The 16249-nt window shown below is 39.6% G+C and overlaps 1 protein-coding gene across 1 annotated transcript in view; it reads right to left on the bottom strand.

Moving 5' to 3' along the window:
• faf1 (Fas (TNFRSF6) associated factor 1) overlaps positions 1-16249 on the bottom strand; it is an 83008-nt gene that overhangs the window by 17290 nt on the left and 49469 nt on the right. The window contains exons 13-15 of the mRNA XM_042480971.2: positions 12662-12816; positions 5720-5856; positions 5539-5627 (exon numbers count right to left, since the gene is read on the bottom strand). Of these exons, the coding sequence (XP_042336905.1) occupies positions 5539-5627; positions 5720-5856; positions 12662-12816 (381 nt within the window). The remainder of the gene's footprint in view (positions 1-5538; positions 5628-5719; positions 5857-12661; positions 12817-16249) is intronic.

Here is a 16249-nt window from a genome sequence, read left to right as displayed (position 1 = left end):
CAGTTTCACCATCCCTTTCTCTTTCATCCACTCCGCCTCTCTCTTCCTGTTTGTACAGAGGGACGGGGACAGGCGGCCCTTCTCTTTCTACCTGCTGTGGCTACAAAGTGTTTTATAAAGACCGGGACTAAATACGAGTGTCCATTGTGTTAACAGTGCACAGCCATTAGTTTTCCATTTTCTGAAGGCCCACGCTGTGTGCCAGCCCGGATATGGCAAAGTAAGCTTATTGTGATGATCAGAGGGCTACTGTGCAGCTAAGCAAAAGGACAGTGTGTATTGTTGTATTCAATCAGAAAATGCAAAGGATACATTTGTGCTTTTGGCCCACAAAAAAGATGGACATTGAATGGAAACTGTAAAAGAATGGCAGAGAGGAACAAAAGCATCAAAGGTGGTCACCTTCAATGGACTGGCCCCGAGTCACGCAAACAAGTCGCACAGTAGTTCATGTTTGATACTCATTTGGTTGTAATGTGTTTTCAAATGCACCATCTGCCTTGAATGACCTGATGCGAGTAAAAGGCATGATGTGAAACGTTAATCTGCCATGTATCTGCTCAAACACAATGCAAATTTAAAGACCTTTTCTTTGGAGGAAAAACAAAACAGATTTTCCACATCTATATCTTGGCTACCCATCAAGTTGGCTAGACATGTGCTGTCTTATAGTAGTGCTAATAAACTCCCACTTCAGCGGTCAGAAGTCAGAAATGCAAGCTGTTACACATTTAATGTTTGCTCGCATAAGAAATAAGTGTTGCAAAAAAAAACCCCTTTTTTTAAATTTAGCTATTTTTAATTTTGGAACCAAGTGGCTGACTCAATTATTTGTTTTTGGAAGCACTGAGGCTCTGTCAATTCATAGCAACAAGGTCCAAAATTAAATCTCAGCTCAAGTCCTTTCTGTGGACCTTGCATGCTCCTCTAATGTTAGGTTATATTTCCCCCCGGGTTTCCTCCAATATCAAAAGATACGCATGTTTGGCACTCCTAACCAAAACTGAACATTGGTTAGTTCTGGCAGCTCTTCACATGAAACACATGTGAAACGACCTAAGCTGAAAATAGCCTGTGATGCTGACAGACGCAGACCACAAAACCTGCAGTGAGTCGTCAGTCTGTTACTAACTACTAAGCTAAAACACAGACAACCGTAGGAATGACTGGCGAGTCAGTGAACTTGGTTGAAGGCACTATGTGGCTGTCCAGCTGCTCCGTTTCCAGACAGACACAAAAGTCACTGTCAAAGTGGAATGTCTGGTTTGGGTTGATGTCTATGTTCTTGTCTGAGTTTTTCTTTTAGGAGGTGAGGTGGAAAAAAAATGAAAAGAAGAAAAAAGGAAGGGAGCTAGGCAGAGAGAAAAACACCAATGCCTCGGAGCTGCGACAGTGAAGATGGGATTAGTCCAGTGTCAAGGCTGACTTCACCTTGGAGATGGGATAGGTCCCGTCAGATACAGGATATACTAAAATCCTGTGGTTATGAGTACTAATCATGAATAATCACACTTGAACATTATGCTTTCATCACCACTTATACTTTCTTCGATGTCTTTTTTTGACATTTTCACAAGCTATTTCCTTCTGGCTGGCACACTTTAATACCTGTCAGAACAGCTTTACTAAACTCTTATGCCATGGAAAATTCAATTTCTTAATTCTCCGACATATCTCAAGCCAGTTGTTGTAAAATATAACCTTTTTTTGTGCGGATGGCATAAAAATAAAAAAAAAACCCAAATCTTATCAGTTTGTAAGAAAAGAAATGTAGATCATATTTTTTTAAGGGGTAGGCAGTTTCATTTTGCCGTCATTGGGTCAAAATCCCATAATAAACTTTGAGCATAACACACACACACACACACACACACACACACACACACACACACACACACACACACACACACACACACACACACACACACACACACACACACACACACACACACACACACACACACACACACACACACACACACACACACACTGAGTGACTGAGTTCTCGTGAGCCAAAGCTCTGGAGTCCAGAAAATGGTGTTCAGGACAGCCCTAACTGAAAGAAAACTAGAGCACCTCTCTGTGGTTCTGTTTTCAGGCTTTAGAAAATCTAGCCTGTGGCGGGAGACTTTGGCCAATCACAGGTCATTTCAGAGAGAAGGCATTCCTATTGGCCGTTCTATAAATGCAGATGTGCATACACGTCCCTTCATATGGTGAAAGCCTGATTTAATGGTGGAGAATTCTGCAGAGAAAGTTACTACTCCTGCATTAGTAACAACTACCTGCACTGCAAAGCAACCCTAGAAAGTAAGACGCACTGATCAAAAATAGTCCTAAATACAGCCTGACAACAAACGAAATAAACAGGAGTTAATATACGAAAGGCCCAAGGCAACGGCTTCAAGTTTACAATTATGTAGCTAATGTCAGCGAGAGCCTCGAATCATAGTGTGTCCCCTGCCTCACACTTTCCATCACTTCAGACCATCTCGCGGGGAGAAGAATGGGTAGCTGCTCAGGTGCCGCTAAATCAACAGCTGCAGCAACCTGAATCCAGACAGCGCATATCCCTGACAGCCCCGACTCCTCACTGGATCTGCAAACTTTCTGTTGCTGCTGTTACCGAGGTTAGACCAGCTTTTCCACTGGCCACCAGCCAGCTGTGACATCCGGTGCTGGGGGGTTTGTGCTGGCCGTTTTTAACAGAGAGAGAACTCTACAATGAAATAAGATTGAATAAATCACTGTGTTAGAAACTCTGGGATAATGTATGGAGCGTGTCCATGTCCAGTCTTGCTGTTTTTTCCAGATTTCTGCCTACCCCATCTTAAATTTGTGTTCTCAAGATTATGTGAGCAAACATCTGCTACTATATTAAAATAATTCTAAAATAATGTTTCAATATTTACAGATACTTCTTAATAAGACACAATATAAGGTAGTAAACCATCTCAGTCATCCAGTGTAAATGTCAATGCTTTTTTGGTACCAAGCAAAATGTGTCTGTAACACAGATCATCAGAAACTGTCATGTAGAGAAAAGCTGGCGCAGAAAGTCTGCTCAAAGTCTTGTGTACTCAGTCTGTCATCAGCCTGGTCCTCATTTAAATGTAATTTTTAGACTGTATAATTTCAGCAAAGTTCTTGTACGGCAGCTTGTGTTTAGACAACATTTAACATTTGAGAACGTTGGCTTATATGTTAACTGAACTGAACAACATGAAAGAAAAACAAGCTTATATTAAAATAAGGTATTTAGACAAGTATCATTCTGGTATCTTTACTCAGGAATTGCATTGGCTCTAATATTAACGTGACTGAAATGATACACAGCCTGAAGTGTGAACCTTTAAAACACTTCATGACTCAGTCTGATGTGACGCATGAACTCTGAATACCTCTTGTCGTTTTTTGTCATTGATAATTATTTGAAGTGTGACAAATCCAAAATGAAGCCAGAGCATTGTAGCAATAATAACAACACGGAGTGAATAGCTGTCACTCATATTCAGTAACCCACCTGAGGTAGTCTAACCCTCGGGGAATGTGTGTGTGACAGCCACCGTTCCCACAACTGAAATGCTATGACTATCACATTAGCATTGTTGGAGAGGCTGTTTGGTTGACTGACTAGTTAAATTCATAATAAGGTGTGACATCTGTCATCTATAGATACAGTAGTTAAAAATGAGGCACAACACTGTAAGTGAGAGGCTGACAGAGGAGCGTGGGAATAAGAGAGACGATTTCATAGCTGACACAGACAAAAAAATATCTGTATGTGTGATATGATGGAAGAAGAACAGGGTCTTACACATGATCACACATCTACCTTAGCTACATAAATCCTTGTATTACTCATTAAAATACTTAAAATACTTAAAATGTTTGATCTCTGTTTTCTCGGCCTCCGTGTTCACTGTGCAGGAAGTAGTATGGCACTATGGCGCCCAGTTCCTGTTAGCTAGGACAGAATTTAACTATGTTTCTGGAAACATTTTAGGAGATAAATAAGCAGTGCAGTAACAAAATCTTGATTTATAGTCGATCAGAACGGCCTATTTTTATTATTTGTTCGGATTTCGGTCTGAGAGAAAAAGCTAGAGAGGGTCAGGTAAGTCTTGATCAGCTGTATACTCCTCTTCTACACTGTTGGCGGCACGAGTCACGGGCAATACAAAAATGCGTAAGTACAGCCTGCAGTTCAAACAACCGCCCGAGAGCTGACTGAACTCCTCCATGTCATGTAAATTACATGATTTAGATACGTTTCGCTTCAGGGACAGAAAAGTTATCTAGGCATTGGTTACAAGGAGGAACGTTTAACACAGTTCATCTACACACAATATCCACATTGTTTTCATTCAGAGTTGGTTGAAAATCGGTGAAATATCCCTTTAAAGGAAAAGAGAAAAGAGAGGCTGGGAGGATTACTCTCATACTCAGCTGATTGAAAACCTGTGTAGACAAAAAACACATATTGTGTCATTCTTGTTTGATGAACTGAACTGAGTAAACACATCAGTAAGTGGTTAAGAGGTGAAAGTCTTTGACAGTGAGGGGACCTCCCCGTCATACTGTCCCAGATTCCTGTCTATGACATGAAAAGACTCCCTCCACTGTTCCCTCACTTTCTTGTATGTATGGAGTGTATCCCTCAATGGTGTTTGTCCACTTTGTATTGAGAGTAAAAGAGGTAGTCGACAGACACAGAGCAGCACAGTGAGTCTGAGTCGTGTATCTATTCAAAAACTAAACACTGTAGTTAGCACATTAAACTAGAACTAAAGGGCAATGAGGTGAAATGGTTGAGTATTCTCTGCTTGTCATTACAAGAATGCCACAGTTTAACAATGCTGTCAGATCTGTCTCAGCATGTTGTGATTTATTTCTTTAACAGGATGTAAAAGACCGCTCAACTGTCCCACCGGGGCCTTTGAATGTGGCAACAGTCAGAGGCTAAATAAAAGAAGGAAAAGACACTATAAAGATAAGCAGCTCTTTCATTTAAAGGCAAGAGGTTCCATTATAGATGAGCAAGTTTGGGGTAGTTAATTTTCAAAATTATCCAAAGCATTTTCTGCATGTTTAAAGGGACCCCAAAATCCTAAATACATATTTTTTTACTCTTGTAGTGCTATTTATCAATCTACAGTAATGTCTCTTTCCAGAAGTTATAGCCCGGTTACTCAGGATAATCCCCAGTGTGCAGTTTCATGTAGTAACTATCTTCTCTATTGAACTACATCTGCCAACTGTATCAATGCTCAGAGGAAAACGTGCATCTACTGCTAGCTCACTTTGCAGCACTGAGCCAGCTATCACCATTATACTGGAGAGAAGGCAGACATCGCTACGAAGGATATATCCAACACTCAGCGACTCACACCAAAACAATCTAGATTAATAAATAGCACTACAAGTAATAAGAAAATGGTATTTTTGATTTTGGGGGGAACTGCCCCTTCCAGAATCAGAATCTAACATTTGTGTTTCGCTGCAGTCAAAGGCGCCCTTATTGGACTCAAACCTCACCTCATCTTTGATGTCTTCTTGCTGTTGTGCTGTGAAGATCTCCATTGCTCCCATTAACCTCATCATCAGCTCGTCCACTGTCGTATTGCCTGAAATAAAACAGGATGAAATTTAATCTTCAAATTTTACATAACAACAAATGTTTCTATAGACATTATGTTAATAATGAAGTCGTAATTACCTTGAATAACATTTAGAACTTCATTGGATGTACGTTTTCCCATGACTATAAGGAGCAGGGGGAACTGGTCTGTCTTGTATGTCCGTATAGTCTGCGTCACCACACTGCCAAAGTGCCTCGTACACATGGTGAGTAGTCTGGAAGACAAAGAAATATTCAAATGTATCTTTTTATTCTAGTCAGTTCACCTCTTTTTCTTGAAACTGAATACACATTTTCGAAAGAATTTAGAATTGTAAAGCATTAATATACAAACACATGGATATACGCACAAATACTTTTACAACATATGGAGAAGGAGGCGTACACTCCATCTTTTCGAACTGCGGCAGAAAAGAGAAATACACACAACTCGTGGCATTAAGGACTTTAAATCCAATTCTGCATTTTCTTATTCCATCAGAGTGACATGCTATCTCAATTGGAACCGTAGGTGAATTAGTATTCCTCACCAGACACCTAGAATTGATAGGGCAAGAGAGGATTTCTTATTCCATTACAAAGACAGAACTTTTTAAATTAACATTTCAGAGAGGGAAAAGGGTAGCAGGCAGCCGGGGCCCCACCAAGCTCCCTGTAAATGTCATAATATTAATGAATTGCTATAGACTGAATGCAAATATAGATTAGCTTTTTTTCTCCTGCCTTTTAATAAGATCTGCTTTAATAACTGGCTGGTAAAATAGAGAAGTAATGGAATGGGTGGAGGGACAGCGGGTCAAAAGAAGAAGATAGATGGAAGGTATGCTGTCTGTGAGGGGGTGTTACTCATTAAAACATGAAGCCAAAGCTGAGGGAGCTACTTGCAGACTTCTCAAACTGTCAAATATCGTGCTTGAGCTCACTTTGGTGCTTTTTTAAAGTAATAATCATACTAGTGCATGCTAAAAATATGGATGACAGACTGAAAGATGTGTGAAAAATATAAAAGCTACAGCACCTGAGGTCAAATAAATTTTAAGAAGCAGTGTTTAGGATTTAGTGGCTTCTAGGAGAAAGAATTGCAGATTGCAACCAGCTAAAACTTCTACCGTGTGTCAAGCATGAACTCCTGGTTAGGATTCCTTCATTGTTCAGGAGGTTTTTATCAGAAGATGAATGATGAACAGAGGTTTCCTCCTCTCCATGAAGAGGTGCCAGGTGATTAAGACTGGTAAAAACACTGAGGGAAACAGTTTAAAATGACAAATCGGGGTTATTTTGACATTGTTCGACTCGCCACAGACTGGTCACTCACCCAGCACCTGCTAATGTATGCTCACCTTTTTTTTCTGATAACTTAAGATCCAGACATTCAAGAGGTTTCACTGGTTGCAAAATTATCGACAGAGGTTTTCTCTCAAAGATAAACAATCCCAGTCACGTTAAATGCTAAAAACACTAAATAAAGAAGTTTCAAGTTTAAAATGGGTGTTTTTCAAATGCTTTTCAGCTTGTGGAAGGGCTTCTTGTAAGGCCAATGCAAAAATGCAAATGCCTCTATCAAGTAGCAGTGTTTTATTTGTCAGCTCTAGGCTGCAGCAGAGACATGCAGGTAGAGCATAGCTATCTCCAAGGATGAGGACCCGCTACCTATGTAGATATAAATTGCTCATCCTACATTAACATAAACAGATTCTTTTTTTAAGGTGATTATACACTAAAGAAAACATACTTATTATATTATATTCAATTTCTACCATTTTATCCCACTGCATCCTACACACAGGACTTTTACAATGTTTTGAGACATGCTTCTAACACTTTTCAAAATGTTGAACTTTTAGTGACCCACATCTTGCAATGAAGAAGTTGGGTTCCCTAAATCCTACTGATCATTTTGTCCTGACATTTGTCTCCGTTCAGACCTCGACCCTGGAAGACTATTACAATAGGGCCACAGGGAAACTCTAACCTGTAATGAAAGGCCAGCGAACAATGGACACTAACTTGAAGGGTAACCTAATCTTAAATCTCCCATCAAACACAAGCCAACCAGCTTTGGTTTCTATCTCAAAACTGAGAAAGTCAGTCTCCCACAGTAAAAACGAAATCATCATCATGACATAAAAACTGCTCACCTTGTAACACAACCTTAACCTGAACATGTATCCACTGTAAAAATGACAGAAATGCTGTAAACGGGATATGAATGTACCTATAGAACAGGTATGAACACAACACTGAGGGCAAGAGGAAGTCAAGCTTGTGCAAGAACTAAGGTGAACAGTTCAGCAACGTCTCATCCAGCCATAACATAACACGGTAAAGAATGTCGGTACCAGACCTGAATGCCTTTAAAATCCTTTAGGGGTAACTACATGTAGAGGAAACACCTGCATGGAACTTGCAGCTAACGTGAGTTTAAGGACTCTGCTCCAGTGGTTAATGTGATTGACAGCTTCTAATTTGTCACCAATCCCATCTCCATCTCTCCACTAAACACCCAGACAGCTAAAATAGTTAATGTTACCCCGGACTGTCACATCACATTCCGTCAGATCAAAGTGGTGCGTGAAGATGCGAGTAGACTGGTTAGACCTGACATTTGCTCCACTGAGCAGCTGATGAGTCAGGCCAGTACAGTAGCACTGCAGGGAATATTTTTGCCAGCCACCTGTATGGGAGTTATGTATGAGAACCGGATGCTCCAATTGCTCACTGTGTCATACACACTTTGTTTCAGAGCAAACATGGACATGTTTTGATTTGAAAACGACATTTTGTTCTCCCTCTCAGCATTTATGTTTTCAGGTAGGAGGATGTCAAGAGGAGAAGTCAAGTGTGCAGAAAAGATTTGCATGTTGAGTTGTGCTCTTAGCAGTTAAGAGTACAACTTAAACTCAAAGTTCATTGTCATATTTTTGTGTCAGGCCCTTGTATGCTGTTGACAATTCAAATCTTTGTAAAAGATTTAGAAAAACAATAACGTCACTTTGACCCCCTTTAACCTTGCAATAAAATGAGTTTTGTGTGCTTAACCAAATGAAAGTACAGGTGTAAATGCACCCAAAATGCATTTAGGACAGACTGTGATCCAGTTGCCCAAACCACCTCTGGAGGTGGTGAGGGATGCATTATGAACATACGGAACACAAGCGTAAATGTAAGTGTGTTTCAATCCACATACAACAGCTACTAGGAATGGGAATCAAGAGGTGGTTCCAGTTGAAAACTGAAACTGAACTGAAACTTGCAACAAGAAGGAGTCATGGCAAACATTGTCCAAATCATGGCATCGTTTCAAGAAGAAAAATGAACTGCTGCTTGGTATGTCAGTATAATGATCATTTCAAATAAGGTTGAAACACCAGCAATATGCTAAAACATCTTTTCATTTAATATGGGCTTGAATTCCAGGACTGCCATATGTCTGACACTCTTTGCACGTGTGCAACTACTTTCCAACCGAGCAGAATGTCCCTTATTACGAGTACTATCATGTTAGAATAACATGACCAACACGCTGTTTGACATGCATGCCTTTTATCTCCTTTATTTCTACATTGTGTTCAGACTCAGAAATGATGAAACAGATGCACTGGTGCTGAAAATCTACATAGGCCTACATTTTTTTCCATGCAGGAAATTGATAAGGAATCAATAACATTAACATTGTCAGGTGGGGCAGGACCCACTTGGACTTCAGGGCCCCACTGCCATACCGGGACATGTCACAGTCAAGACGAGACCAATGGCTGCTTTCAATTTAGTTTGACAAAAGTAGAAATTTTGAACTGGACATGTGAGCTTGTTGGGGACACAGGAGACACGTAAAATCAGGTGTAAATATCACCAGGTTAAATCATATCTTGTTAAAATGTGGTTTCGATACATATTTTAAGGTGTAGAGGGGGTCTTAAGTTTACATTTTACAGGTGCTTGTACAGATATGTTAACATGGAATAAAGTGTGTAATAGATTTGAGCAAGCATGACCCTCACTGATAAAATGATCTACTTTCAGTGCGGTTATCTACTTGTAGTTTCAATATTTGCCATGTGCAATGACAGTACAGGGCCTGTACGATATATCAGATTCATTTCCCATGGGCGACAATTACACTGGCATCCAATCAGCGGAACTGCATTTATGCATAATTAATTATTTAACTGGAAGGCCTGTGAGAATACAGAGGGCTCAGCAACAGGCACATTCCAATATCAGCAGGTTCAACACCCGCGCAAGCACACACACACACACACACACACACACACACACACACACACACACACACACACACACACACACAACCAAAAAAAGAGAAAAAAATTCAGGATACCTTTCTAACAGCCTGTGTGATTGATGCCAATCACCAGTCACTTTGGATCAACCAGAGAGCGTGAGAATCCAGAGAAGCGGTGTATGTGTGAGTGAGCGAGTGAGCGAGTGTGCACATGTGCATGCATGCGTTAGCAGCAAAGCTGTGACTAGCTGTGTGTGATGAAAAGCTCCAGATGTTGCCTGCCTTTTAATGTGCAATAAAAAGGCTCAGCTGGGGCAAAAAGCAAAGGAGGCCAAAGGGAGAGAAAGGAGACTGGAATGAAGGAAGGAGTGAATTTCCTTAAAAGAAATAATGGAGGGGTGAGGTCAGGGTGCAAGTCTTTCTTAAATGGCTGCTACCAGAGGGCAGGCTTAACTCTGGAGTTTCTGGGGAGAGGGTTGAGGTAGTAGGATAAAGCGAGGGGAAATAAAGCGAGATGGATGGATCAGGAAGGAAAATATGTAACAGGAAGAAGGGGGGAAGAGGAAGAGAACACTGGGCACAACACTAATGAGCAAACCCAATCAAACCCTCAGCAGGTCCTCCTTTAGCTTCAACATGTCCATCATTTATTAAACAATGCTGACTGAATTTATTTTCAATTTAATTTCCAAGATTTTACTCCAAACTGTTCTATCCAGACAAAAATATCCATTCTAGTAGCAGGAGCTGTGTAATACACAGGTGCCGCATAGACCTGCCAGTTACAAACACAGACTGTTTGTGCGGCACCAAAACTTTGAGCGTGAATGGAGAGATAGAGATGTTTGGACTCTAAGGGAGTTCTTCGTCTCCCACTGACCCTCTATTCAGACAGCTTAGTCAAGATTGCCCAATCAGGGGCCTCACCGTGCAAACACAACGCCTTTTGTTAGCATGCAACCTCCGCGCTTCAAAAAGAGAATGAAGTAGAAGAGGGATTGAGGAGGCAGAAATGCAGGGTGTGAGCAATGGAGAGTTGAATGCCAGCAATTAAGGACATGTCCACACTAATGCGAATAGATTTGAAAAACGCTGTTTATGTGTCAAATGAGGCTTCCATCTACACTAACATTTTAGATCAATTTCTACAAGCTTGCTGTCGCAACTGAAATGACAAAACACAGATCTCATCTTCAGTCTTTGCAGGCTTAAAATATTAATAACTATATAAGTATCAAAAGTGATGATACTAAAACAAGATAACAGCTTCTTTAACAGGGTACTCTGGCAGTTTGCAGAGCCCTCTGCACACAATCAAGCTGCTCTCCCACTGAAATACATTCAATATCCTCTTTATTAGATACAACTCAGTATGCAAACAGTCCACTCCTCCAGACAGTAAGTCACATATAAATAAAACATAAGGATTAAGCATGCAGTCAGGGCTTAGAGGTTCAGTTATTGCTCTACTTTAACCTCATAGTTGGCAAATGCAATACAAAACTCAATATGATTCTGATCGGTGTGCGGATCTCTGAGGGGTCCAGAGACTTTAATACTTAAAATGCAGTTTATTATTATTTTTTTAAAAGAAATTGGTTTTGTTTATTATTCTGATTAATTATAAAAACTGTTTTCTCACTTGACTCCAGGGAAGACACCAGGGAATGCGACTGGACTTAGCTTTATAAAACATTGTGTTATATAGGTAATCATTTATATAATCAATTATAAATACAAAATACATTAAATATAAACTAGACTTGATTAAATTGTTCTGAACACTCAAGTGGCAATGTTTTATGGACTGTAGCTTAAAACTGTTAAAACTGAAAACTACCTGGTTTTACAACTGTAGTGCTAGGGGCTGAAACAATAACAGAAAAATGAAACTTGACTACTAGATTGCAATCCTATATTAAAGCACCATAAATTACAAAAGTTATACAAGTTGGATTAATACTGGTTGAGCATGGTGTCTACAAAAGTAAATGTCACTTAAGTGGTATTTTAGGGCTGAACTATTCCACCACTAATTCTACTTATATTATATTATACAGGTGTCCCTATCATTGTGTCAACCCCATGTAGTGTACCACATAAAAGTTTTATTGTATCAGCCCAATGAGTAACCATGACAAATTATTTAATTGATTAATTAATTAATTAAGTAAGTAAGTCATATCATACAAATGTAAGAGCTCAACAATAAGGGTTGCCCAACTGCCTGGGGCAAATAAAATGCCACACCAGGCTACTTAATTTAGCAGCTCACAAGCCTGACCACTGAAGTTGTAAAGATTAAAAATATTGTTTGTGGTGTTTTTGAGCTAAGAATAACAGTAGCTAAGGAGTGAGCCATCTTGCTTCCCTCTCATCTTTGTTGATTTGCACAAGCGCAGTAACGAAAGGGCACTCGTGAGAAAATGCTGGTGGGTAATGACAAAGTTCATAATTTGAAGTCTGAGCATGCTTTTTAGTTTTCCTGGAAACACAAGTTTTAAGGTTATTTTTATCTTTTATTGCAGTTATTACAATGCAGCTAGAGAGTGATTGCCACAGGTTAGAACTGAACCCAGGCCGCTGCAAAGGACACAGCCTACATGGTGCAGACGCTCTACACTCGCTGAGCTGAAGGCCACCCCACTACAAAAGTATTATTTGGTAAAGGCAGTGAGATACACAGACATGATGGAACAAAAGACAACATGACGCAGCTATTAAATCCTGCAGCTCTGAAACCAGCTAGTTGCTTGAAAAAAATCAAACTTTGGTACCTGGCTTTGTTAGCTTCTTTAGTGACATCCCAGGCCCATGTGATGAAGTTCTGGCTCAGGTAGGAGACAATGGAGTCAGCGCACATCATCTGGGAGCAAAAGACATTGCTGAGGACACTGTCATCATTGTGGAGGTAGATGGCCAGCAGCTTTCTCTGCAGAGAGGAGCAGATAAGAAAAGAAGAAAAGTGAGTTAGAGAAATAAATGTTGTGATCAAATGTGATTTGCTCTGGATTCTTGTCCTGCTAAAGTGGGAACTGATTCAGTTAAGGGGGAAACAAAACAATAAATAGTATGGTAAACTGTTAATAGAGGGATCAACAACTTTTGTTAAGTTTGACAAAGAGACTTAACAGATTATAAATTTGATGACCAACTATAACATAAACACCTCCAAAATTAATGAACTGTCAACTCTATTTTCTTTCTGTCTAAAATGATAAAAATTAAATTCTAAAAATGTCTGTGGCTCTTAGATCTGTGCAGATCCGCAGTGTGAGATCCGTCGGCCACGTGAGGGGTGTCTCATCACTGCAGAGACATTCCCACATTACATGACCGTAAAATGACACGAGGGACCTCTGGGTGCAGCGCCAGCATGACTTCTACAGACCGCCGCACGGCCACAACTGGCAAAAAAGCAAATACCACGCAAAATCAAATGGAGAGCGGTGTAAATAAAACTTCTCTTGGAGGCGACGAAGATATGGAGAAAACAAAACAGACAAATCACTCTATTTATTTTACACCAAATGCCAGCAGCCTGTTCAGGTTAGTAGCGGCAGGGCCAGACAATATTGACGAAGCTCCAAATCCAAGGATATTGACACCATCATATAAGCCTGGCAGATTCTCCCTACTGACAATCTAATTAAAAAACAAACACACCCACAAACATAAAAGGTTCCAGGGGACAATGTTGGAAATAATGCTCTCTAAATTACATGTCACTTCTCTTGCTATATAAGAACAAATAAGAAAAACTCTCTCAGTCTCCGCTTGGTTCATTTTTAACCATGGCTGCCGAGAGGGAGTCAAAAGGTCTGTTTCTCAGGAGCAGTAATCTAGGCTACGTACGCCAAAAAGCAAAAAATCTACACAGGGCGTAAAACGTGAAGGGAAGTGAAAGGAGAAGTTGTGCTATACTGTGGCCTGTGTAGAATAGGAATGGGAGAGCACTGCTGTGTTTGCTCAACGATTAGTGCTTTAGAATAATCTCCAGGGCTCCTAGAGAGAAGGAGCCGGGGACTCATTCATTGGGGCGATTCAACGGCCTGAAAAGATTAAACACTCATGCTGAGAAGACAAGCAAATTCAGTCTTGAGAGAGGAATGAGTGTGAGGGGAGGGAGAGTTTTACAACATGAAAAAAAAAAACCTGATACACGCTCAAACATTGACGTCCCAACACACATGCGCACAGGCACAAACTTAACTGTGTGGTAAAGTGAAGGACTCACACTCACACACATGCATGCTCAATTAGAGCAAGTGTAAAGACTAATCAAAGTGGGCATTTTTCGCCAACTGAACTCCTTCATCTTAGTTAAACTGTCCGTACCCCTCTGTTCCCTCTCCGCTTTCAAGTCAGATCTTTTGTATTGCCTGTCTGAGTGGGGAGGAGCAAATCCCTCAGTTCAGCTAAATTACTAGGTTCGACCTGAGTGAGATAGTGACCCCATAGCCCTTCCTCACACCTGTTCGCCTAAATCTGAGCTGGCTTTGTGCGTTTTAAAAGAGAGACTAAAGATTTCACAGTGTTCACATTGAGTCACTTTTTGAGCCTCTGACTGTATAATCAATATCTCTCTTACTCTGAATCAATAAAGAGTTTGACTCGTGGATACATTTGATAAAAACTGTGAAATGTGATTTTAAACACCAATATTTTTCTAGTGAAACCAAACATCTTTTGCTGGAGCAGAATATTTTCTATTGTGGTGTGGTGTCTGCCTAAATGAGGCCCCTGGAAAGATGAATATCTGTGACACATAAAAAATATATTACTTACTGCACTGTGCTGTAGTTACTTGAGATGGGTATGAGTACTCGAGTACTTAATTTTGATGACAATGTTTGTTCAATGTAAAGAGTGATTGCATTTTTTTCCCTTTGTGAAAGAAAACATAAATATAAGAAATTTAAACATAAACTGACCCTATTCTATACTAAAATATTTATATTGCAGTGCAAGCTTTGTAACAAACTTTTTTTTTGTAATTCTCTTTTTACTGGTATATATATGAACATATAAAAACAAAATCCATAACCAAATGAACATCAAGAACCTAAAGGCATGGGGAAAAAGGACAAATAAATAAATCTTTTTTAAAAATGAATAAATTAATAAGGATATTTGAAATAAAAGGGCAGGGGGTAAATAAACAAATTCAAAAAATAAAGTAAAATAAGGGTGAAAAATAAGTAGAAAGGCAAACAAAACATTCTGTAAATAAGTATTTTGGATAAAACATACAAACAGAGGCAATAGGAGGCAGCTGGTTACACTATAATGTGTTTCTGATACTTATTCACACAAAGTCTGGTCTGACATTTCAAACATACACCATGTATTTTATCTAGTTCTCATTAAAAGTATACTTCTGGGTTTTCAAATTAAAAGCCATTCTCTCCATTACATAAATATTGTATACTAAATCAGTCCATTTGTCAACACTGGTTATTACTTTTTCATAGCCATCCTTGACAGGTTTTTCTTACAGGCCATCGATAGTATTCTTAACAAGCATTTATCCCTTTTCTCCATTAAAGTTGCTCCACTCTAACCAGATACAACAGTTTCCAAGTTGACATGAATTTTGTAGCATTAAACTTGCACATCTTAACTAATATCTACATTCTGTGTAGTGTGGAAAGGTAGCCTCAACCTCACCCCATTTGCATTTTTGCTTGTGTGTTCATTTCGGACCCTATTGTTACATTAGATTTTTTTTCAATCTTTCTGTCCACTGCTGATCAAATGATGCAGCCTGAACAACAGGGCTTTCTGATGGTAATGAGAGCAGTTAGATTTTTAATGCAGGCTTGCTGTATAAAAGATTGTGTCTAAAATCTAAAGACTCCTCTCTATTACTTTCTTGTGAAAATAAGTGCCCTCATTCAAACACTACTTATTGCCAAAACTAGATCTTAACTACTCTTCATGAAACCACATCCACAGCTGTGAAGGGCACTCTATATTTAATATGAATACGACCAAAATCCCAGGTAATATTTTGTCTCTTATCACAGTACCTAACTGTATAACTGATACATCCAGGCCTTTACTGTCACTATCACCCAGCATTAATTTAAAGCGTCGGTGCCAACAGATAAACAATATACTGTATACTGTGACAAACAGTCTGACATTATTCTTAAAATTTGAAGCCTGTTTGTGAGAACTTGAAAGAGAACTCTGGTGTTTAAGTAGTATCTCATCCCTGAAAGACAGTTAATGGTTTAATCAAAGATCTGTCTTCTGTGGCTGACACCTGTTTCACATCAAGAGGAGGGTTTTAATCGCAGGGTTTTAACACGACGTGTTTAACAGCATTCAGAGGAGACCAGTGAGCGAGAAACAGACAT

Source organism: Plectropomus leopardus, chromosome 5, assembly GCF_026936395.1.
Source record: "Plectropomus leopardus strain MGB_pleo_1.0 chromosome 5, ASM2693639v1, whole genome shotgun sequence".
In the NCBI taxonomy this organism is placed as follows: domain Eukaryota; kingdom Metazoa; phylum Chordata; class Actinopteri; order Perciformes; family Serranidae; genus Plectropomus; species Plectropomus leopardus.
Note: the sequence above shows the minus strand (reverse complement) of the source record. Positions and strands in the feature narration are given on the sequence as shown.